At 34.5% G+C, this 26,628-nt stretch overlaps 1 protein-coding gene across 5 annotated transcripts in view; it reads left to right on the forward strand.

The window, feature by feature from the left end:
* LOC149527898 (esterase/lipase/thioesterase family protein) overlaps positions 1 to 26,628 on the forward strand; it is a gene marked incomplete at its 5' end in the record, with an annotated part of 152,604 nt that overhangs the window by 87,276 nt on the left and 38,700 nt on the right. For 3 of the 5 annotated variants that reach the window (XM_089812033.1, XM_089812034.1, XM_089812032.1), the window contains 2 exon segments: positions 10,786 to 10,858; positions 10,974 to 11,051. In XM_089812033.1, the coding sequence (XP_089668159.1) occupies positions 10,786 to 10,858; positions 10,974 to 11,051 (151 nt within the window). 5 annotated transcript variants of the gene reach the window in all.

A 26,628-nucleotide genomic window follows, 5' to 3' on the forward strand; every position in this document is an offset into this window, starting at 1 on the left:
ATCCTTCTTAAGCCACTTTGGTTTCAATTTTGGTTATAGTTTCTAAAACCTTGCATCCTCATGCCCTTTCTTTTGACAATGAGAATAAGTAGACTTTTCACCTTCCTGTTTCATCACTGTGACCACTTTCTTACCCTTCTTGTATCCTTTAGGAGGAATGAATTCTTTCTTTGAACTGAAATTCATGTTTCCTCCACCTGCTTCATTATGGGTTTCTTTAACATATACTTCATCAAAGTTTAAAAGGACTAAACATCAATATTGTATGTTTTAGATATGCATGCATTCCACCTATATACTTAAAAAAAAAATCTTGTGTAAAGATAAACTCCAAGAGTTAGTGCCTTCTTCCTAAACACCTATGTATACTCTCGCACAGATTGCCCTTTACCTTGTTTGAGATTTTGCCAATCCATAATGGCTTGTTGCATATAACCCGATGGATAAACTATTTCTTTAAAGTAGAAGTAAACTCATACCAAGATTAAATGATTTTACATTTTTACATCAAGTTTTAACAAAGGTGCATTAACTTGCACATGTTTTTTTTTAGAAGTAGACAAAGAAGATGAGGTATATTGAGTGGATATTTTGCAACCGATAGTTTGTTAAAATCCAATCGCAAAATAAGTAGACCAGACATAGCGTATGAGACAAAAGCTCTTCTACATTAAAGGGAAGACTCCCCTTTTTCACTGTTCCTTGGATCAACACAAGGTGAGCAAGAACTTGAGAGATTTGTGAGGGGTGTTACCAATATTCTTTCCTTGTAGCTTTCAGGAAAGAATCCACTTACCTGCAGAGTGAGGAGCAAGATGAAATCTCTATCTACACATCTGTCCAATAGCTGGAAACAATGATACTGATAAACCAACACAAACTCAAACGCTGATTGAAAGCATACCGGTTTGGCTCTAGGTCTTGTTTTAATCTATTCTATAGGAATAACCTCTAAAATTGGAGCGCAAAGACTTTCAAAAGTAGGGAATTTTAACTATTTTTGGTAAATTTGAGATGGTAATATAATCTACAATCAAAGCTTCTAGTCTATATATCACCACAATCGCTCCCAGTCAAAGCTTCGGTTCCAATTGCTTCTTAACTCACTATGCTCTATTATTGAACACACAATAATAACATGAATCAATGACAATAGACACAAATTACAGTCAAAGATTCTAATTTGCTCTATCACAATTGCTTCTAGTCAAAGCTTTGAATCCAATTGCTTCTTTTATTCACTTTTCTCCCAAATTTGTACTACACAATCAAAGTTATGTTTGCACAAGTTTGGCAGAGCTTTCTTGCATACAACAAAAGACGTTTTTTACAACGAGAGGACACTTCTTTATATAGACAAAGGAGTTGAGAAAAAGTGAGAGCTACTCAACCAACTTTGACATTTTCTAATTAAACGAGAGAAATTATTAGATTACATGTCATAAGTACATGCAAATCGTATTACATGTAATTACACAATTTCATGCAATACATCCTCTCCAACTAGAAAAATGACGAACACTTGAAGAAAATGTTGAGGTTTTTGATTCTGAATGAATCAATTTTGTAGATTGTTAGCAAAGGCCATGTACTTGATGATGCAATCCCAGATGATCACAGGATTGGGAGTTCCTATATTTTGTGCCACTACATTCACCTTAATAATGATGGTGTTGCGTCTTTTGATAGCCTTAGAATCTCTTTGATGAATTTCCCGTTGTCATTTGAAAACTTGATGTGATCAAACTTTTTCTCGTTCGAGTTGTCGTGAATTCTCCTTTAAAGATTGGTACATTCTGGAGTCTCTAACATTGGAATCTCTAACTCTTTGAAAACCTTTTCGATGGTGTTCGAATGTAAACTTGGAACAACATTTCCCACTAGCATCTACAACTTATTTTTTTCTTTTTTCTTTTTTGAAGGAAAGTGCATTTCCACACAAACCCAAGTTCTCGGGCATCCATTGAGAAAATGGAGACCAAATGAATTACTGCTTCTTGAGGATCAAAGCTTATCTTCTCGATGAGATGTCTCTGTTGTTTGAAGAAGTTCTACCATATCATGAAGAGTGCGCCACAACATAAAGATGAAAACATCTTCCAATGAGATTGGATCCATGAAAACTTTGGGATTTGAGTTACAATGACGAATCCATGGGGGATGAGTGTTTGAAGTATGGATTAGACACTTATGGAACATATATGATGGTTGGAAATGAATCGGAAAGCATATGTATGTGGGAGAAAAGGGTCAAAATTGAACTCTCAAGGGTGGATTGCATGTGGGAAAAGATGGGTTTTTGTTGATATGGCCAAGAATACAAGTTGGGATGGATATGGATGTGTGCGAATGGCGACTTTGGTGTTTAAAGAGTGACCTTCTACCAAAGTCAGATTCTCTAGATTCAATTACGTGTAAATTGATTTACATGTAATAATGAGTTGATGTAATCGTGTAATTAGGTTTGTAGGATGAGATTACATGTAAATGCATATGAAGTAAGAAAAGTGAGATTACATGTAAATGTGAATGGAGGATGGAATTACATGTAATTACTCTCAATATGTGATTGCATATGAAAGGAATGGAAGCAATGTGCTTTGGGATGTGTTAGTGAAAAAGTGTGATGCACTTGCATGTAAAGTTGGAAAGTGGAATGGTGAAGAACGATTATGGATTCTTGGGAAAGAACCTTAAGCCTTTCGAAATACAAAATAGCAATAAGCAACAAAAAAAAACCAAGCATAAAACCAAAAACATACATTTGGTTTTTGACTCAAATATGGCAAATACCAAGGTACTTTCCTATGCAAATTCGAAATTGGAATTTGGGGAAACTCCAAACACTTGAAAATGATCATCTTATTTGAAGAGAATTCGCACTTTACATGGCATATATTTGGACAAATGTGCAATAAAAAGCCATAATATGCAACAAAATAGCATGATAAGCATGAATTGATGAGCAAAATTGAAAATGTCTACTTGGAGATCAAAGAGCTAAACTAGGAAGATTGATAGTTTTGGAAGAAAGTTTCTCCTCCAATTTCGAATCCACAAACAACCTCTTGACTCTTTCAATCTTGCAAGTAATTGATATTGATGAGCATTAAATGGACGTTTTGGCATGGATATGCCCAAAACGTGGTCTTTAAACTCCAATGCACAAATCGTTCTTACCAAAAACTCCAAGTAGAACCCGTTTTTGTCAAAAATGTGGTCTCAAAGAGTCATTACATGAATCGTTTTTGCATCCCATGCAAAAATGTGATCTCCAATGGCAATGATATGGTTTAAAACCCGAAAAAAATCCCTTCTTGAGCAAAAACTGTGATTTAAAACCTTCCAATCTGGATTTTTTTGCTAAACGTGGCTCCTAAATATCATGAAATGCAACATTTTTGGCATGGATTTGAATGCCAAATGCATTGGAATGCCCAAGGAGATAAACTGACCCTAGTTAGAGAGATTCCAAGCCATAACATTGACAAATCTGGGTATTATCACAAAAAATGTGCCCTTGGAGGTGAAGAACATGAACATTTTTGACCTTGGAGGAAAAACGTGGACTCCAAATGGAAATGTAGGTCATGGAATTCCCAAATGCATTCTCTAGGAGAGATTACATGTTTTTAAAATGCATGTATTTGGTCTTCCTATGCAAAATGCACTCTCTTGGAGAGTTTGCATATTTTAACATTTAAGAGGCAAAATGCATTCACCAAGCCCCATTACATATTTTGAAAATTGCTTTTTGGAGTTTATATGTAAAATACACTCTTGGGGTGCCTTTACAAATTTTAAAACTTGTCAAAATGATGTAAGTAGTGCAAAAACGCACTCTCCAAGGCTGTTTGTATTTTTAAATTTGCATATGAAGACAAATCCTTCATCTTCTTCTTCACACTAAATTCCAAGAGTCTTCACGAATACACTTTTCATTAAAATACCCTTCACTTTATACTTAGGCACATGTTTGAATAATATAATTTATTAACTCCCTTTGGCTCCAAAAATGACCTTTTCATCAATATCATGATATTCTGACACACAAGGTCTGCCCAAGATTTAAAAATTTTCAACCTGGTTCCAATGAGCTATGACACTAAGGTGAGCAATATACAAAACTAGCAAAAATAGCAACCGTACCGTATTTAATTAAATAATAATCATTATTCACCCATCTTGCAAAATGACTAACGAAGCATCAAAATCGAAATCTAATAGCACTTGAGTGATCCTGATGAAGAAAGATGATGAATGAATCTAATGAGGTGACTTACTAAAAGTAGACACTCACTTTTGGATTCTTGGAGTCCAAACCAGACGCCAAAAAAAAAAACTAAGAGCATTATTGAACTCCTCTAACTTGTCTGTTCTCATTGGAACCATCTGTTGGCATACAATCAATCCTAAGTACCTCAAAATAGAGCCAAAACTCGCCATTGGCCACAGGAGAGCCTAATAACTCCACAAAAAGGTCTTTTAGACTCCAATATCAACCTACAAGGATCCAATGGTATGTCGAATCCATCAACTCTCATGGTTATGGTAAAAAGGGGACATTATAATCCTCCCTCCGTAAGATTGCTTTTCCTCAAGCAATCAAAAGAATCAAAGAAACACAATGATCCACCTAGATCTTAAGGATAAATATGTATAATGCCCCTAGAGTCACTTGCAAACCCCCTGTGATGATAACACTATCCACAAAGCTATCTTGAATATATTGTCACCATAGCAACAACGGTAACTCATCCATTCTACACTACTAATCCTATCACCACTTAGATCCCAGTGGGGGTGGAAATCACATCTATCTATAACAAGGAGAAATGGATATCCGATATCATATGCTAGATCGAAACTCCCTGCACAGCCAACCAATTTTCCATGTGTATGAAGTCTATGTGTGTAATAGGAACTAGTACTTAGAAAAGAATCTGTACCATAACCCATATATCCATCCTTTGCAAAACCATCATGGATATGCTAACCCTATAAGTAACCCCCTGCAAACTTCCATTAACTAACCCCATCAACTGTCAATGGAGTAAACCCATCCCATAAAGGATGGTGAGAAATTGGAGCAAACACACTGAGACGAAATGAAGTGCTCTGCTTGTGAGTCAAAAGAGAGGATAAACACTACTCACTATGTAATTGCAGTAAAATGTTCCAATCTTTGTCAGAGGCTCATTAGTACCAAAACAGGAATTAAGAGGTGACTCCAATCTATAACTTCAAACAACTAGTTGGGCATGATCTTGGGTAACCCTCTTAGCAAACCCAACCACAAAATCTCTATGGGGAAGCATTGTAGCCAAGGTTTGTACAATCTTTCTCACCAAATGTCAAATACTGTGAGAACCCTAGATGAGAGTACCCTCAAAAGCTTTGTATGGTTCCTCTTGCAATTCCAAACTCTCAAGTAGATACTCAATAAATGACTTTGTGCAGTAGAAATTATATGAAGAAGCATCAACTTGCTCCCCTGCAACCCATAGCTAACCCCTCTCAACTTGTGGTATTGCCAACTGTCTATTATGATTAGTTGTATGAGATGAAGTAATAGATTTGCTTCCAATAGAAGGAAATAAATCCCCATCAGAGCTCGTGTGCAAATCAGATGATACCTTTCCCAAGTCCTATGAAGAAGTGGGAGTAGTGGCAAGAATTGGCACACAACTCTTTGAAGAGTCCCCTACTATCCCATCAATGCTCTCAATAACTTGTTCTGCATCATCTGTCAGTATGCTAACTACTTGGGGACCTGGAACAACAAGAAGTTCTCTGGGGTTTGTTGATGCAATCATATCATCTATAACTATTGCACTCATATCAAGGATGGATGTAATTGCATCCTCATCACATCCATCATCCCTATTTGTGGAAGTCAATTGACCACCAACCACCACTACGTGTTGCTGAATTGGATTAGGGGCTGACATAGATTGTACATGCTCAAACTCCATGGTTTCCTCTCTCAACTACAACTGTGACTCTTGGAGAGCTAATTGGGTTCTCTCCAACACCCTAGAAGTCGCCTTAAGCTCATGGGTGAGCTCAACCACCTCATCGTCTTTCCCTAATAGTGCCTCATAAAAAGTGCTACCCCACTCAAGAAAGTAATCCCTGTCTGCTACCAATTGAAAATAATTATGCTTCAAGATCCTAATAGCCTCTCGAAGTGTATGAATGTATGCTAGGGAAAAGCAACTACCATCGTGCTCATCTCACATAAGAGCACTCCAACCATATATAGCTAACATCTTTTGGATAGCATCATAATGCTCAAGAGCTGAAAAGATATCACTATTGCTCACCTCTAGCTGTTTTGTCATATGATGTCTTTGCATACCTTGCTTCCTACGTAAGCTCTTTGACTCACTAACTGCACTATGATACGAAACTATATCCTTAGTGCTCACCACATGATCACTAACATCATGTACGTTAACAACCTCATACATGTCCATCAATGAGGTAGTGCTACTGGGTACCTCATCTCATAACTCCTTTGAAGAAGTGAAAGCATTGTTGTATTAAACTCCTTGGATGTCTCTACTTCCCCCTCATCTATAAGTCCTTGCAAGTCATGATCCAGGGACCTATCATCATCCAATAACCACTCTGAGTCATCACCAAACATCTGATATGATAGACCAGACTTGCTGCAACATGAATCATTAACGCATGAAACATTGGAGGTCCCCACTTCACTAGTATCAACATTGCTGAACTAAGGCTCCTCCACTATTGCCTGCTGCTGCATACATGACTCAGTGTCATCATGTGAATAAAAAACACTAGGGCATAAATCTACACCACCCGGTTACTCCGTAACACTCAAATCATGAGTGTCATCACCGGTTAGCTCCATGCCTTCGTTCTCTCCAGCTACCCTATCATCAATGACATCAAGAGTCTCAAAAATATGAGTGCTGTCATAAAAATCAGTCTTTGTATGACTAACATTTTTCGTTACTACCAACTGATGTAAGGTTGCTATCAATGGTAGCTATCATATCATCATCACTTTCAAGGTCACTAGCTCATCTCATATAAATGCAGGGACTCGCTGCAACTGTCCTTAGGAAAGCCTGCCAAAACTACATGCTCTGGAGAAGACCTTCGAACATCATGTGTATGAGGAGGATTAGTAGCTGCCCCACTGAGAAAGGCTCCACCTCCTGATGGTTGCTAGCTGCTGAAGCTACATTTATACCGTCCTATTTTTCTTCTTGTTTTGTTTACGAGGAAGATTTTTTAAAAGTGGAAATCATGTACTTTGCACAATTGTCTATAGCTGTGGGTTCAAAAGTAATTCATCAATCCTCCTATGATGTCTAAGCTTTTACATACTTCCCATCAGGTTATTGTTAGTTTCTTGAGATTAACTCTTCTATTCAATTGGTTTCTATATTTACCATATTTCTAGTATTTGTCCACAACTAATATAACTGCAAGAGTGTTGGTCACTCAAATAACGACATGAGGACCAAATACTATTTTTTTCCCCTACCCCATAGGATAGCAAGAAACACTCTAATACTACTGTAATGAACCTTGGTGGTTCACTCTGAATTTGTTTTGTTGTGTTTTGAGTTTTGAAATCTGCAAATCTTTTGTTTTTGGACATGTATGTATTTTTTTTTTTTTTCAGATATATAGAAATGCTCATAAAAATAACACAAATTGAAACTAATGTGAGACGCCAACACAATGATCTCAATTACAATTATCTAGATTTGCAATTATTACAAAGCATGAACATATAAGCAAAGACTAATTATTGAGGAAGCTAGATGCAGTTTGATGCTGGGGATAAGTTGCAGCTATCCATCCATACGCCAATGTCCAACAACTCCAAATGCAACCTTAAGAAAATATACGCTGCCACCAAAAAATGAGATGCTTTCTTGGAAACCTCACGCCAATCCCATAAATTCCAATCTCACTAGCTGTAACTCCAATGCTGCTTCGATAGAATTGTTCGCAGCGACTATACACGCCTACTTGTGGCAATGTTGGTGTGAATAGTTCAGTAATTATTCCCTTCGCTTAGTTGCAGCAGTAGCAATGATAATTCCTCTACAAACCCTTCACTTTCAGATTCAAAACCCAGACTAGATAACTACTTGAATGGTATACATATGTCCCCATCTTTTTAGCCTCTTAATGGCATTCTTAGCCTTTACATTCTCCAAAGGCTAAGTGAAGGAGTAAGGAGAAATTGATTAAATTAATTTCTTATAAAGTCATTAAATAAATTAAAATTAAAAAGTGACTTTATATTTAATTAATTTAATTAAAAATGACTAAAGTTAATTAAATAAATTAAAAGAATCTTCTAGAAGGAGGAATTAAATATTATTTTATTTCTTCTAGAAGGAGGTCCATCTATTGGAGGAAAAGAATAAATAGGGAGTGTAGCCTCATTGTTGATCATCAAATGTGTTGCTTTTACTCTTTTAGATAACTTGTGGAGCCAAGGGTTTCTGCAGTTGCTTCATTGGTTGTTGGGAATGAACACTCTCATTGATTTGCATAACTGAGGTGGTGAAATATCTTCCGAAGGGTCGCCGGTGTTAGAGAAGACAAATCAATCTTTTCATTGTGCCAAATTTGTGGCCTAGGGCCAGATTTGTGGAGTAAGGAATAATTTGGATATTGCTATAGGGACTTTGCTACAATAACTTTGCTATAGTACCGCTACTGCAATGACACTACTACAGTGACTCTGCTACAGTAACTTGCTATAGTGTCATCTCTATAGTAATTCGCTACAGTGTAATTGTTGCTACACTAAAATTCTAGATTCCCTTGAGCAGTTTTCCAGGTTCCTATCTATTTCATTTGTAATGCATGGACGATAGATTTGAATATTTTAGGGCATGTGAAGAATTTAGAGATCATTTGTAATCTGATTTATATCAGAGTTTTACATTAGAATTGTTGCCCTAATGTCTTATTGATGTAGATGCATATTTTCTCATTTATAGTCAATGCTCTATGTTTCAAAAAAATACAAAAACATTTGTTGTTGGTTGTTTGGAGTTTTGCAAGCGTATCAATTAAGATTGGCATTTAGAAAGGAATTAGACTTTAAATCTGCAATATATATATATATATATATATATATATATATATCCCTTGTGTGCAAAGTGTTTGACAAAATTCTTAAGTTAGCAATCAGGAAATAAAAATCAGAATTGCATAGGATATTATAGGGGTATAAGAGCTTGCTTGCAAAGTGTTTGACGAAATGTCGAACAACTGAATTAGTAAAGAATTTGGTATTTGTTGAAGTTATACCCTGTTGGGGTATTTACAACAACACTGTCCAAAGCCTCAAATAAACTGCAAATCAAACCCTCAGCAAATGGACACAATCCACTAGTATTCAAACCCAGCTCAAAGTGCAAACAAGTTGAGGTAAATTCAAAATTCCTCTAGACTCATGCCACAGACCCTTGGAGCTTCATTTGTATCAAAAACAAATACAATCATGAAATGACTCGATCCTTGCAAGGCATTATATTTATAACATTTTAATGCAAAGGCTTCTTGTTCGCTCAATGCCAAGAGTCTTCATGAATACTGTTTTCACTTGAATGCCCTTTGCTTTATACTTAGGCAAATATTTGAATTATTATATTTTATGAACTCTCTTTGCCTCCAAAAACAACATTTTTATCACTTTCATGATATTCTAACACACAAGGTCGTGCCCAAGATTTAAAACTTTTCAGCCCGATTCCTATGAGCTATGACACTAAGGCGACCAATATACAATACCAGTAAAAATGACAACCTTAGCGTATTTATTTATATAATAATCATCATTCACCCATGTTATGAATGTGACTGAAGAAGCAGCAGATTCTAAATCTGGCAGTACATGAGTGGTCCTGATGAAGAAAGATGATGAATGAATTTGATGGGGTGACTTACTAAAAATAGATGCCCCTCCAAGATTCTTGGAGTCCAAACTAGAAGCCAAAATTAAAATTGATAGCATCATTGAACTCCCCTAATGCATTGGAACCATTTGTTAACTTACTATAAATAGTAAGTTTCCCAAAATGTAGCCAAAACTCACCACTAGCCATTGGAGAGCCTACTAACTCCACAACAAGGTCCTCTAAACCCTAGTATTAACCTTCAAGGACCAATTGATATGCTGAATCCATCAACTCTCATTGCCATGTTGTAAAGTGGACGTTACACAACATTTCTGTCAGCAGATTGCTTTGATATTAATGATAGCAACCTCATTAATGTGCCTTGGATGTCAATCACAACATTTCTTAGGGGTGACCTTTCTATGTCATGTGCCACCTTCTCTATGTTACTGTTATACTAATGTTAATATTTTCAAACTCTTTGGGGGATGTCCTTCGTAACCTATTTATAGAAGTGCATTACTTATAACAATTCTTTCACTACTAATGCTGGTTTAGACAGCAGTTGTATAAATGCTAGGGACTATGTTCATGATCGATACATTTTACATTTTGTTGGAGATGCTTATAGGACAACTAGTAGCTTGCCTATGCTTTTGATTTTCTGAAATCTTGGATATGTGTTTCCAAAATTTGCTAGAAGGCTGCTAGATCACTTTTTTTGATATTTAAGGACTCCTAGTTTTTTATTGTATGTATGATTGTTTGCCTAATTAATGTAGAAGATCTATTTCATAGGTTTAGTTTCTTTTATGCCTGTTTATTTTTGTTAATGATTTGCAATTTACTATTTAATACCTTCCAAAATCACTTGTAGATCCTTAACAATTGGCCAAATGCAAGGAAAATTTCAGATGATAGTAGTTCGTCACACAGGCCATGCCATCCAGGTTTCTTTCTTCAATACATGATGGTAGTGTTAATGAACACTTTTTTTTCTTAAAAATCTTTCAAACTATTCAATAATCTAATCTTATAGCTTCCTTTCTAAATTTGTTAATGCAGGAAGATGTCCCTGATGAATTCTCCTCAATAATTCTCAATTTTATTTCTCGTAATCGAATTGGACCTCATGGAATAGAGGTTTGCTAATACTCATGCTTAAATTAAATGACAATCATATTGCAATTGTCTTGCATACTGTTATTTATAAATCCTTGTATATTAAAAATTTGCAAAACATATATTGGTTTTTCTTCTACACATGGTATATCACACTTATCCACAAGCATATACCTTGCATATAACAAATGAAGACGTAAATTCTATCATGATATCCACACACAATGCAGAGTCTTCCAACATTCATCACTGTACTGATGGAGAGATCTCTCTCAATATTGAGCAATGAAGTATCCATAGGCCTTCCTATTTGGAAATTGTAGATTCTTTTGCCACTATCTTTGTTGTAACTTCGGTGTTTTTATATTTTTTCAATTGTTTTTCTCCAGCCTTATAAGTTTACGTTGGGGTACGTTCCCTACATTAGTAGGACTTATTTCATCTTGTTCTTTATATTGAGTGGGCAGAGCTCTATTGGTGACTTTCCACTTAGTAGAAATTGTAAAATGTTAAGAAACAAATATTCAATATAGATAATACTGCCAAACAATAAGAAAAATGGCACAAGAGATGTATGGCTTGCAAGCTAGTGACCCAGAATTATCAATATAATAGAAAGATACATAAATACGTTTAAGGTAGGATTGTACTAATAAAACAATTGATAACAAATCATTCCAAGATATCTCCCACAATGAGATTTAAAATTGCTATCATAGTCTATGTTTATCACTTATTCACAATCCATGATCTACAATCACCTTTAATGATGGATTGCACATAGATATAACATTCAAGAAAGTGATAGGGAGAGAGAAACCCTTTATACATTTGGCAGAGAGAGTAATAACCAAATATATTTTATCTCACAATTTACTCATTCTATCCATCATAAAACTTTTGTACTGGATTCTATCTAAACATTAGTTGTGTGCCACAAGCTTGGTACTCCATAGCCTCATATGCATCATGATGCCATATTGATGGTGTTTTATATTTTTTTTTCCCCCTATACCACGAGATCACAAACTAATCATTAGTTTTTTCTTTTGAATAAAAGAGGAGAGCTTTTTTGTAGATTGTAGCTGTGATAGAGATCTTTATCTCTGATTTATAGAAATATGATCGTTATAATTGTTATGGTCATCTTTGGCTGAAGAAGGCATTTGTGATAATAATTGAGATAATATTAAATATAGAGATGTGTCATGCGTCATGCATATAGGCATGCATTTGGAAATATGAAGACTTGTTTTGGGAAATTGAAGAGACCTTTGGTTGTGATGTGAAGAGTCTATCAAACTCTATATATTTGTTTGATTACTTGGTGTATGTGTGTATCGGCATCAAGCGAAAAGCATTGTAGTTGAATATTTCTTTATCAATAAAAGTGATATTTTTGTTGTGTGGCTAGGTTTTCTCCCTCCAAGTGGAAGGGTTTTCTCAAGATAATTTCTTGTGTCTCTTGTATCAGTTTTGTTTTCATTATTGTTGTTTATCCTTATTTCTGGGGTAAAACTTCAACATGGTATTAGTGCTTGGTTGGATAACAATAATTAAGGGAGCAATGAAGTCTAGCTTCATAAAGATTTTCATACTTGTACTTGTCTTCAACAAGCTTCTTAGATTTCTACATTTGGCTATGGATGGCATTATTTCTCTTGTCCAGGATTGATGTTAAAGAGGTTGCAGTATTTATATCTTTTGGGTTGCTTCTGTTATTCTCTCTTTTTGTTATAGTTTTTCTTGTTGGTCTTGTAACTGGTAATTGAAAGAGGGTATAGTTACGAGCTTGCAAGGGAAGCTCAAACGATTTTTGAAGTAGTTTGAATCATTGCTTACTTGGATTATTCAAATCTGAAGGAAAATTAAATACTGGAGAGCAAGTTCTTTTCTAGAGTGATGTTAGCGCAGACCCAACTTCTTGAACTCTTCAACTGCAAATGGAGCTAGTTGGAATAATTGGAAAACATTTGGAGCATATGAAACCGAAATGCGAAGGAACTAACATGGGAATTTATATGGGCCCAAGGTGTTGGTGCCATTATTGACAATGTTTTTTTCTAGAGATGTACAACGAGGGTGATTTGGGAATGGTTAGTAGGGTAGCTCTTGTGTATCCTACTTGCTCATTCATCTTCATAGTTTTTGCATCACTGCACACAACTTCAACAACCAAATTTTGGTGAGAGCTCTATTTGGAGCATAGTGCTCAAAGTCTATTGCCTTTGGATGCCTTCATTTTGATCATTCATGGCAAACCTCTTTTACCAAAACAAGAATATTGTAGAATATAGTTCGTTGTCTTTAGGGATCCAAACATAATTGTAGTAGGAATTGTATTCTATGGAGTCGGTTAAAGTTTTGGTTTCTTTTCATGCATATTTGGATGATTCTTTGCACAATGTTTGTGGAAGGAGTTGAGAGAGTGTTTCTTGTGGTGCAACACATTGTGAGAAGCTTTAGTATGACCATAACATTGTTAGGTAACAGTACGAAACTTTTTCATGTTAGTTTCGCATTTCTTTAAGATTAGTTCGTTATTTAATTGGTTAGTATTGATCAATCAATTGACTTCAATTCATATAATGAACTCTTTAACTGAAGGCTTTCTTCAAGTCTTATTCGTTTTTCTATTTGATAAGCCTATGCTTGATTTTTGAAGCCTTCAAACATCCTCTTTCACGTTTTGAGTGTGTTTGTTTTCTTTTGGTCTATTAATTTTGCTCAAATCCTCGCTTTTGGTTTTCCCTTCGATTCGGTATATCTTAGGGCATAATCGAGCTTGGCAGCCAAAAGATATGACAATTTAGGTGCCCAAAAAGTGTTACCTCAAGACGCAATTGCATATTGTAAAATATCATGTTATATTTTAATGTTGATATTCACTTTTTGATAAATATAACATAAATTGACTTTATGTTATGTTTTTAAGTTAGTTTATCACTTAAGTGACTATAGAGCACTTTATGTTATATTTTCATGTTGAGATGTTTTTTAAATTTTTCACTTAAGTGACTTTATTAACTATATATTTTGATTTATTTTTTTGAGTTACTTTATGTTTTAATTCAAAACATCTAAGTTAATATTACATTTTGAATGATATTTGGACATAATATATTCATTATGTAGTCTAAATGTTATTTTTGACCCAATTAAGTGATATTTCCTCAAAAATCAATTAGACATGTGCTTAATTTATCACTAGTTGTGCATATACATGTCTTTTAACCCATTTACATGTAATGGACATCCAAGAATGCGTTTTGCACTAAAAATGCATGTAATGGACTTCCTAGAGTCCATTTTGCATTAAAAACTTTCTTTACATGTAATTACATCTTGAGTGCACATTTTGGCTTTCGAAAGTTAAAATTGTCAAAAACATATTACATATTGCATATTTTCAAAATATGTAATGCCTTCCTGAGAGTGCATTTATGAAGGATTGACTTTACATGCAAGTTTGAAAATATGCAAAGAGCCTTGGAGAGTGCGTTTTTGCACTACTTACATCAGTTTGATGAGTTTAAAAATATGTAAAGGTACTCTAAGATTGTGTTTTCAATCTAAACTCCAAAAAGCAAGTTCGAAAACATGTAATGAGGCTTGGAGAATGCGTTTTGTCTCTTACATGTTATTTAAAATATGTAAAAGCCTCCCAAGAATGCAGTTTACATAAAAGACCAATAAGACATCTTATTTAAAATATGTAATGCTTCTCCAAAAATGTGTGTGGATTCCCAATCCATGCATTTGCCATTTGAGCCCTCATTTTTGCCTCTTAGAGGAAAAATGTCCATGTTTTTGCCCCAAGGGACCACGTTTTTGGATAGAAACTCCAGATTTGTCCATTCCATGACATGAAATCCATTTTACAAGGGGCATTTAGGCATTTCCATGCCTTTCCATGCTTAAAATGTTGAATCTCCTTGCAAAGATGTTTCTGATTGCATTTCAATGGCACATTTTGGTATAAAACACCCAGATTTGGGCATTTCCAGCTTGCATTTCTGATTAATTGATGGTTGTTTTCAAGTTTGGAGGCACCCTATGGTTATTGGAAGTCACATTTTGCATTCTAAGAGAAAAAATGATTCATGTAATGACCCTTTGAGACAATTTATTTGATAAAAATGGGTTTTTCTTGAAGTTTTTTGCAACAACATTTTGCACTCAAGTGATTTTTAACCACGTTTTTGGATATTCCATATTCAAAACGTCCATTCAATGCTTATTTTTTATTCATCATTTACAAGGTTCAAAGAGTCAAGTTAGTTGCTTGTGGATTTGAATTTGGAGGAGAATTTTTCTTGAAACCTATCTATCCTCAACGTTTGGCTCTTTGATCTCCAAGTAAGTGGACATTTTGAACTTTGTTCATCAATTCATGCTTATCTTGCTATTTCCATGTATATTATGGCTTGTCAATGCAGATTTGTCCAAATGTATACCATGTAAAGTGCAAATTCCTTTTAAATAAGATGAAAACTTCCATTTTGAGTATTTGAAATTTCCCCAAATTCCAATTTCGAAATTGCATATAGGAGAGCAACTTGATATTTTGTCATGTTTGAAATCAAAGGTATGTCTATGTTTTGTTCATAGTTTTCCTTGATGTTTTCTTTTTGTTGATTTCCTTTTTTCGGAAAGGTTAATCATTCTTCTCCAAGAATGCAAGAGCATATCACACCATTTCATTTTTCACCTTTCCATGCAAGTGCATCACATCTTTCTGTATCCCACCAATTTATGTCAAAGCATATTGCATCCTGTGATATCCCCACTAAAATAAGGTTTATATAATTAAGATATAAATGGATAATTAATAAATAACAATAATGTTAAATATGATTATAATATTAAAATCATATTATAATATGATATGCATTTAATTAATTATTATTATATAAAATAATAAAATATTATTTTTAAATTCCGAATCAAGATATATTGATGTGTATATTTAATCATATATAACAATAATATTATTAAATTTAATATTAATATATAATAACATAATAATAATAATAATATTAATAAATAATAGTAAAATTAATGAAAAGACACCCTTTTATCGTAACAAAGTATATAAAGGAGGCTTCGGCCGTTTACCTATAAAAAAAAAAAAAAACAAAGCATATAAAGGAATCTTAAACACTCATCAGAGATATCAGAAAATATATTGAAGGTATTGTTAAAAGTTCAATTGAGAAATATGAAACAAATTATGAAAAGAGCAGATTGGGGACATTACAAATGGTATCAGAGCTTCGATTCTGCGAACCTGTGATATCACTATTAAGACTACAAGAATTTGTGATGAAATGTGAAGAATTCATACAAAAGATCAACGATCCTTTTTGAAATTAACCTAAAGGTTGAAAACTTTAAAAAGCTTACTCATCTACTTGTCCTTAAAAACATACCAGTGGAAGAGTTTCAGTTGTCAAAATGAGAGAACATGTACAATACATAAAGGAGGAAGGCTTATCGGCCCTTATGTGGAAATTACCCAAGTAGTTACAATAGATATAATCACTCCATGTAAAAATTCTTAATCGACTTTGTGATAGGATTTGGAGATAATGGATAAAAGTATCTCTGTCAAAGATACATTTTGAACAATGGGAATTGGAGATGAAGCCTATTTTAATTTCCTTATTAAGAAGAGAAGAGAAGGCATATTACTATCATTGTAGAAGCACCAAAACTAAATAAGAGAATTGGATATTTCAATACACTTGGCAACCAAGACTCATCGCAACATATCTTTTACCATACCATTACCTGCAACAAATTGTTATTACTGTAAATAGGAATACCTAATAATATGCCTAAAAATAATTCTCATGAGAACTATTTAATGTGGGAAAAAACATAAGCTTCAATCCATTGAAGGACAATAAATCAAGCATATGCAAATTGTTAGAGCAGCAAGCATTTGAAGTATTCGAAGCACTCTAAAACAACTGACATAAATGCCTTAGAAACATTGAATATCGAATGAAATAATTAAATATCAAATTACCAAGGAATTAAAGGAGAATGAATAACCGTTTGAAGGAGGCATTGTTTCGAACGGATATTAATATGTGAACAAACACTTTAAACCACCGAGCATTAAGGAGGACAAATAAAAAACATCGAAATACAAGTTTGAATAAGCAAATAAAATATAAGCCGCCAAGCCTTAGAAGGTCAATAGGATTCAAGAAGCTATCAAATAGTAATAAGTACGAATAGGGGAAATTACATGGAGATTTCTTAATGGAATGACAACAATATTAATAGAATAGTGAAGAATTATCATTGGAGAGAATGGAGGAAAGTTAAGAATAGTTTGGGAAATTTTTCAAATGAGCAACCAGTCAGTGCATCAATCAGCGAATGAGAGGAGAATGATCAGATTAAATAGGAAACATCCTAATAAATCACATTCAGAGCAATTGGAATCAACATAATTACATTTGGCATTAAAGGTGGCGAACAAATAACATTTCAATTAATTTATAATTTGACACCCACGTAAGGGGATATAAAACTAAACAAAGATAAATAAAAACATATTGATTCGATCCCCTTAACACAAAATGTAATAAGAGCTTGGTCTTGTAAAAAGTGATCGAGGGTGGCCAACCAGTCTACTCTGGCTACCCACATGGAAAGGCCTACGAAGAAGAAATAAGAATATAATATGAGTTTAGGAGAGGTCAGAATAAATTAGTAATATGATTCACAGTTAAGGGGAGTGAAAACCATGCATCATGCAAGCAAATGACTTTAAGAACAGATAAGGTGGACCCACCGCTACCAATGTGGGAGAAATAAAGGAGAATAGAATGATAAAGTGAACAAACAATTTAAAAGAGAAAAAGTAACTGTATTAGTAAGGATCGGCAACGACTACCCATGAAGTATAGAAAGTAAGTATGTTTTACTTGATTGAATATCAATTTAAATCGCAATATTTTTAGAAAAGCATGTTAATGTTTAGGATTATTTAATAATATAAATTGTTAGTATTATTATGGAATGAATTTCTAATGTTATATTTAGGAATATAAAATAGAATGAATTTATAATGTAAATATTGACTAGAATTATCAAATAGAATTTTATTATCATTAGTTTGAATAAATAATTATTCTTGATATCACTATTATCAAGTATTTAAAGAGAGAAATCTAAGATGTAATCAAGGAGAGGTTTGAGTAAATTCCAACCAATAGGGTGTATCCCAATAGAGGGTAGGGATCAACATTTCATAAATCTTTGTAAAACGGACTTGGACTTGTAAACTTTGAGGTGATTGATCTCTAAGCAACTTGATTACACCTAAAGTCTTTGTTTTAAACCTAAAGGCAATCTCCAACATTATCATTATCTGAAGAAAGTGTATGATGTTACCAAGGAGGGGCTTTGTTTAAATCCAAGCAATTGGATCTTTGTCCCAAGATAAGGTAGGGGTCAGCGATCTATAATCTTTCGAGATACAAACTTGGACCTATAAACTTTGAGGGAATCCGTTGCAAATTTGGTCTCTAGGCAACTTGGATAACACATACTCCATTCTTCATTGAGTTGAAATAATAATATGACCAGAAATACAAGAATTAATGTTGCTTCCTTTATGGTTAATAAGAGAAAGCAATGATGTTACCAAGGAGGTGCTTGTCTAAGTCCAAGCAATTGGATCTCTGGTCCCAAAATAGGGTTGGGGTCAGTGAACTATGATCCTTTGGGACATTGGCTTGGACCTGTAAACTTTGAGGGAATCCATTTGCACATTTGGCATCTAGGCAACTTGGATAACATGTACTCCGTCCTTCACTGACTTTAAATAATAATATGACCAGATATTGTGATATCTTGTGTTTGATAAGTATATTTTAGACAAACTAAATAATTAATTAAAAGAATATTTTTAATAGAATAACGAAATGATTATGAGTAAATCAATAATATGATTTAATCAAATGATTCATAAAAAGGGGATCAATAGTAATAGTTGATCCCTAATTAAAATTAAAGTAGTAATCAAATATTATTTTATACACACTTTAAATAACAACCAAATAGATTATAATTAACAATTAATGAACTAAATAAATTAAACAACTATCGAGATGAATATTCATGTCTCTTGAGTTGCGGGCAATATAAAATCTACATTGTTCCGACCAATCAAGGGGAGGAGAGGGATGGAAAAGAAGACCAAACTCATCACAATAGAGTTAAACTGCAGGAAGCATTCAACATAGTTTGTGTGGATAGTCATCTTTGAGCAGCAGAACAGAGAACAAATAAACACCTCCATATAAACATATGTATCAAAGAATAGCAGGCTGGTGTGGATGATCTATAAAGAGAGTGGATGAGATCGAACATGGGAAAAAAGATAGAATCAAACTACAGACAAACACTTACAATAATCACAACAACAAACAGAGTACAAACAATTATAACCATCATTGTTAAATGATCCAGAATAGAAGCAAACAGATCAAGAAGCGCCATTAGATATTGAATAATATAAAAGGTAGTGTTCGATATATGGAGTTCAGATTGAACAAGATAAGGGTGTCAATTGAAGAAACTAACAACGAAAAAAGGACGATGACAGGGAAGCATAGGAGGATATTATTAACAACCAAGGCAAAGTGATAATGAGCGCAAGGAGATCATAGGACGGTTTGTGCTGCCCACACAATTGGAGGATGTTACAATTCAGAGGAGGACAAATTAAAAATTCAGAACCATCAAATATTGGGTCAAAGTAATAACAAGGAAACTAAGGAAGATAGAAACAATGTCACTAAAGGGTGATCAACAATCATCCAACCATACCAGTAAGGAGTCAAATGCTTACTCAGTAAGCCAACCACATAAGAATAAGATCGTTTAATAGTCTATTTCGAATACTAGTGTAGAAGGGAGTAAAGTAACAACTGTTGGAGAGTAACAAACAATGACAAGGAGCTAGATAGCCCATAAAACTGAACAAACAAATCTGCACAATACAAGAATATAAATAATTGCAGAGATATTAACAGTAGGATATTGTAGAGGATAATAATAACAAATACACATATTATGAGAAGTACGTGGTTATAGACTACAGAGGTAAGGTTTATCTATTTCAGATTATCAAACTCTTTGATTAATAGAGATGAGAACTATAGTTCTCATAAAGGCCTGTCAAGATGGGTATGGGATATTCACATCAAGTACTCTAAAAAGAGGACTTAGAGACTAGAGGATATTCAGTATGAATGTCAAGATTCCAAACCAGAATCTAGAGAGGGATTTAGTGAGAATCCCTAGAGATGATATATATATTGTAGTGGTCAAACATGGTGGGATCTCTACCAAGTAGTGTTGCAAAGAGTGTAATCAGAGATCCCAAAGAGGGCTTAGAAAGGGCGCTCTTCATATGACGATTGTCTAATCGAGAAGTATTCTCATTAGAGGGTTAGGTGATTCAAGAAGAGCCCCTTTCAAGGGATTAAGAGGGTTTAGTAAGGGTTGGTTTTTAGATTGATATTTTATAAGTTCAATATTTCTAACAGGTTTTAGGTTTTGGTATACATTTTATATATTACACTAGCATTTTGTTGCAGGTCCCAACATTCATTCCTAAAGCCAGAAGTGGGGACATTATAGATATATACGAATTAATGTTACTTCCTATGTGGACAATAAGATAAGGAAGTGATGTTACCGAGGAGGGGCTTGTTTAAGTCCAAGCAATTGGATCTTTGTCCCAAGATAGGGTAGGGGTCAGTAATCCGTAATCTATTGCGATGCGGATTTGGACCTGTACAGTTTGAGGGAATCCATTGCACATTCCATCTTTTGAGGTTGACATGGAGTAATTTATCATATTTCACATTTTCTTGAAAGTTATACATACATGTATGTACTAATGACAACTTGTGGTTGCAGGATTATATTGAAGAAGCAAAATCATCTTCTTGACTCTAGCAAGGCATTAATGAAGAATGCATGTGTCTGCATCATGTCTACTTTGTGTTTTCATGCATTCATGTGTTTGCTTCATGTTTTCATGCATTCATGTGTCTACTTTGTGTTTTCATGCATTAATATGTATACTTCATAAATCCTTTAGTTGTTATTGCATCCAAATATATGTTTTGTATGTTGAATCTTTGAGAAAGGTTATGTATGCATAATCTTTGCTTGAGGACAAGCAAATTTGAGAGGGAGGGACTGTGATATCCCTACCAAAATAAGTTTTATATAATTAAAATATAAATGGATAACTAATAAATAACAATAATGTTATATATGATTATAATATTAGATCATATTATAATATGATATGCATTTAATTAATTATTATGATGTAAAATAATAAAATATTATTTTTCAATTCATAATCAAGATATATTGAAGTGTATATCTAATCATATATAGCAATAATATTATTAAATTTAATATTAATAAATAATAATAACAGTAATGAAAAGACACCCTTTTTTCGCAAGAAAGTACATAAAGGAATCTTAAACACTCATAAGAGATCATAAAATATATTGAAGGAATTGTTAAAAGTTCATTTGAGAAATATGAAACAAATTATGAAAAGAGCAATTACACATCCATTCCTTTCACATGATGGAATTGCACATCCATTCCTTTCACATGCAATTACATTCCAAGAGCAATTACATGTAATGCCATCCTCCATTCATATTTACGGGTAATCTCACTCTCCAAGAGCAATTACATGTAATCTCATTCTCCATCCACATTTACATGTAACTACCTCCATATCCACCTACATGTAATTCCATCCTTCGAACCTAATTACATGATTACGTCAAGTCATGATTACATGTAAATCACTTCACATGTAATTGCATTTCAAGAATCTGACTTTGGTAGGTCACTCTTTAAACACCAAAGTCGCCATTTGCACCCCACCCCAACTTGCATTCTTGGCCATACCCACAAAAGACAATCTTTTCCCACATGCAATTCACTCTTCTAAGTCCGATTTTGGCCCTTTGCACGCAAATACGTATGCTTTCCAGTTCATTTCCAGTCATCGTATGTGTTTCATAAGTATCTAATCCATACTTTGAACACTCATCCCTCATGGATTCGTCATTGTAACTCAAATCCAAAGGTTTTCATGGATCTAATCTCATTGGAAGATGTTTTCATCTTCATGTTGTGGCACTGTTCAAGATATGTTGGAACTTCTTCAAAGAACAAAGACATCCTGTTGAGAATATATGCTTTGATCCTCAAGAAGTAGTAATTCATTTGGTCTCCGAATTCCCAATGGTTGTTTGAGAATCGAGTTTGTGTAGGAATGTGCCAAGCATTTTGCTTCAAAAAAGAAAGAAAGTTAAAGGTGCTAATGGAAAGGTGTTCCGAGTTTACATTTGGACACCATCAAGAAGATTTTCGAAGTGTAAGAGATTCCAGAATGTGCCAATCTACTAAGGAGAATTCATGACAACTTGAATGAGAAATAGCTTGGTCACATCAAGTTTTTAAATGACAACAGGCAATTCATCAAAGAGAGTTAGAGGCTATCAAAAGATGCAACACCATGATTATCAAGGTGAATATAGTGGCACAAAATACAAGAACTCCTGATCCTGTGATCATTTGGGATTGCATCATCAAGTACAAGGTCTTTGCTGACAATCTATAGGATTGATTCATTAAGAATCAACAACTTCAACATTTTCTTCAAGAGTTTTTCATGTTTATAGATTGGAGAGGATGTATTGCATGAAATTGTGTAATTACATGTAATTTAATTTGCATGTCTTTATGACATGTAATCCAATAATTTCTCTTAGTTTTTTGAAAAGGTCAAAGTTGGTTGAGTTGCTCTCACTTTTTCCTCATTTTTCTCAACTCCTTTGCCTATATAAAGAAGTGCCCCCTCATTGTAAAAATCTTCCTTAATTCTATGCAAGAGAGTTCTGGAGAAATTGTGCAAGCATAACTTTGATTGTGTAGTACTACTTTGAAATGAATGTGAATAAAAAGAAACAATTGAAGCTAAACTTTGTTTGAGTGCAATTATGACTTGTGCAAGTTGGAAGCATTGATTGTAATTTGCATTTGTTATCTTTGACTTGTGTTTTAGCATTCTTGATAATTGAATATAAAGAGTTAGGAAGCAATTGGAGCCAGAGCTTTGATTGGAGTGGTTATACACTAGAAGCTTTTACTGTAGCTTGTATGTCTTTTTTAGTTCACAAAAAATGTTAGAATTCTTTACTTCTGGAAGTCTTTGTGCCCCAATAGTAAAGGTCATTCTTATAACATAGATTAAGACCGGACTTAGAGCCAAACTGGTACGCTTTCAACTAGCCTTTGAATTATTGTTGGTTTATTGGTATCACCGTTTACAACTTTAGATAGAAGAGTAGAGGTTTCATCTTGTCCATTAGTGACTCCACAAGTAAGTGGATTATTTTCTGAAAGCTAAGAGGAAAGAATATTGGTAATACCCTTTCAAATCTCTTAACTTCTTGCTTACCTTGAGTTGATCCAAGGAACGGTGAGAAGGGGGAGCCTTCGCTTTAAGATAAAGAGAGACTTTGTCTCATATGCTGTGGTTGGTCTACCTATTTTGCGATTGGATTTTATCCAAAACTGTCGGTTGCAAAATATTCACCCAACAAAGTCCATATCTTTCGATGATGTATTCACCCTTTGGAATTTTCATGTTACAGCACAAGGCATGCCCACATCTACAAAATCCAAAGGAAAGATGAAGTATTAGTACGACAAGGAGTTAACCCATGTAATTGCATCTCAGGTTTCATCACCTTTGAATAAAGTTTTTGACACAGAGATCGGACACATTGACATGGCTGATTTCCTTCAAAGGGTTGAAACTCGTTCAATAGAGAGATGAGACGCATCAAAAGATGTAACATCCATTTGGTGTCTACTTTTCCTATGGCTGCCATAGAACCAGAGTTCATCTTAGGATGTGCTCGACATTTCAGTCTCAAGTCCAGAACAATCAAGGATGAAGATGGTAACATCATCATCAACCTGGATCCCAAGGTTATTGAACAAATTTTCCAAGTTACTCAAAGAATAGAGTGTATAGATTTGTCAAAAGAAACGTCTTTGGAGTTATGGAATGAGAAGAAATCCGATTACCAAAGGTACATGAATGCATATTGGTTAGATGTTAGAAGAAATAGCTTTTTAAGACGGCCCAAAACAATTCACTAATCTAATTTCAAGCCAGAATGTAAAGATTTGATTACTCTCCTTAGTAGGGTATGTATTCTCAAAGAGTCTAGTGACTTTGAAGCATGGATATACAAGTTCATGTTTCAAATCTTTGATAATGATGAACCCGTCATTTGGGGAGAGCTTCTCAGTACAACATTATGCGAGTAGTTTCTCAATGTGGGAACTTTAGTGCCATCTTACATGAATTCATACCTGGTCTACATTGTTGCATCTATGGGATCCTTCTCAAGAATTTCAACTAAAGGGGATTGGCTTCAAGTTCCAATTTGGAGCTATTACGATCAAATCACATTGACACAGAGCAATTACCACTATAGGAGAGTCCAAGATGCATTTTTTGGACATTTCAGGTGTCGGTTTAATAAACAACTGGTAATGAAGAGAGTATCAGATGAAGCTTGGATTAGGGTAAATCAATTTGGTGCTATCTTTTTGCAGTTTGCAACTTTCACTTATTTGAGAGTTGGCTATTTCAAAGGAGAACCATATACTCTGCCAAGATATGCTACCAATAAAATCATTCTGATGGAGTTGGCAAGACAGCGCATGGAGGTGCAGACGTACCAGAATACTCAACACAAGCAACACCAACAATACTGCAAAATATGAAGCATTGATACTTGGTATTAATGTTGAACAAATTAAAGGAATTTGTAACTTGCATGCTCGAGGTGATGTTGAGCTGGTGGTATGTCAAGTTTGAAATGAATATCAAATAAAGAATGAGAGGCTTAAGAATTACAGGAACTTGGTTTGGGATTATGTTGATGGATTTGGTGCTTTCAACATTTCTATGGTTCCAAGACAATTTAACATCAAAGCTGATTCTCTTGCTATTTCGGCAACACTCTTAATTCCTCATGAGAGTTTTGAACAAGACAAATATTCTATTCAACTATTTATTTGCCCAAGTGTTCTAGACAACTGTATTTTCAATGATGATCACTAGATTATGAATTTCTTGGAGACAAAATGAAACTTTGATGAGCTATATTTTGAAGGTTGTAGTTCACCTCCTCGAGAGAATGTCTTTGGCAAAGATCCTATCACAGGCAAAGAATTCATTCAGCTTAAAGGTAACAAAATTCCTCATGGTTTATTATCTTTGGAAAGATTGTTTGACTAGCATGATCGTTATGTTAAGCATCAACAAGAAGTTGGGTGATAGTTTTGGATCAATTGGAGAGACAACTCGAGTAGAGATTTCAAGCAAGGATGGTGCATCTTGCTCAGTTATAGCTAAATCTCTCAAGTTTAAGCTTAAAGGTGGAAAGGGATCAAAATCAGTTCAAGAATCTTCTCAAGCACCTGTAGGCTCAAGAATCTGAAGAAGAGTCTGATGAGGAAGATGAAGAGGAAGGAGAGATTATGATCGTTTCTCCTTTGCAGCCGACAAATACTCAAGGTCCATCCATTTAGGAAACACCGTTTTTGGATGATACAGAGAATTATGTGGATTCATTCTCTACAGTTGTTACATCTATTCCCATTTCAAAGGTGAACATGTCAGCAATCCCTATCGCTCTGGTGGCTCCTTTTATTCTCATAGCTGAGCAGTATGAAAATTTGGGAAATGTGTTTGAAGATATCCCAGCTCTCACGAAGGGTCAAGTTTCCCAACTTGGTACTTTAATGGCTAGTTTTGATTTGTTCATGACATAATCTTCTCATCAGACACCTATGAATTCAGCCATGCATACTAAAGCATGCACTGTCACAATATCACATTGAAGAAGGTCAAAGCTAGGTATGACTTTGATTATAGAGTTATGCACTCAAAAATTTAAAAGAGCATTCACTCATGTTCATGGTATAGAGGATATATGGATCGATTTGGGCACAAAGATTGATATCATGAAGATTGATTATTGTAGGCTCACATTGTAACAAATCATTGATCTTAACATGATTGAGATCCCACCCAATTTTCATGTTGAAGATGATGGCAACATTCTTGATCCAAACCATCATTGGGCTGGTTTTGATAAGTAGTGTCCTTTTCCCATGCAATGGTAACAGAAAGAAAGTGCTTCTACCTTTGATTTATTTCAATCCATCTTGGCTAATACTAACAAGTGGCTGAAAATCAATCACCTCAAGAGAGTATATCCTAAGTGCGGGATAGATTGTGATAGTTTTGGACCAATTGGAAAGACAACTCGAGTGGAGATTTCAAGCGAAGATGGTGCATCTTGCTCAATTCTAGCTAAATCTCTCAAGCTCAAGCTTAAAGGTGAAAAGGGATCAAAATCAGTTCAAGAATCTTCTCAAGCACCTGTAGGCTCAAGAATTTGAGGAGGAATTTGAAGAAGAGTCCAATGAGGAAGAT

The sequence above is a fragment of the Cupressus sempervirens genome, unplaced genomic scaffold, assembly GCF_028749045.1.
Source record: "Cupressus sempervirens isolate cs-2001-9-10 unplaced genomic scaffold, ASM2874904v1 CseChr00c100012_05, whole genome shotgun sequence".
In the NCBI taxonomy this organism is placed as follows: domain Eukaryota; kingdom Viridiplantae; phylum Streptophyta; class Pinopsida; order Cupressales; family Cupressaceae; genus Cupressus; species Cupressus sempervirens.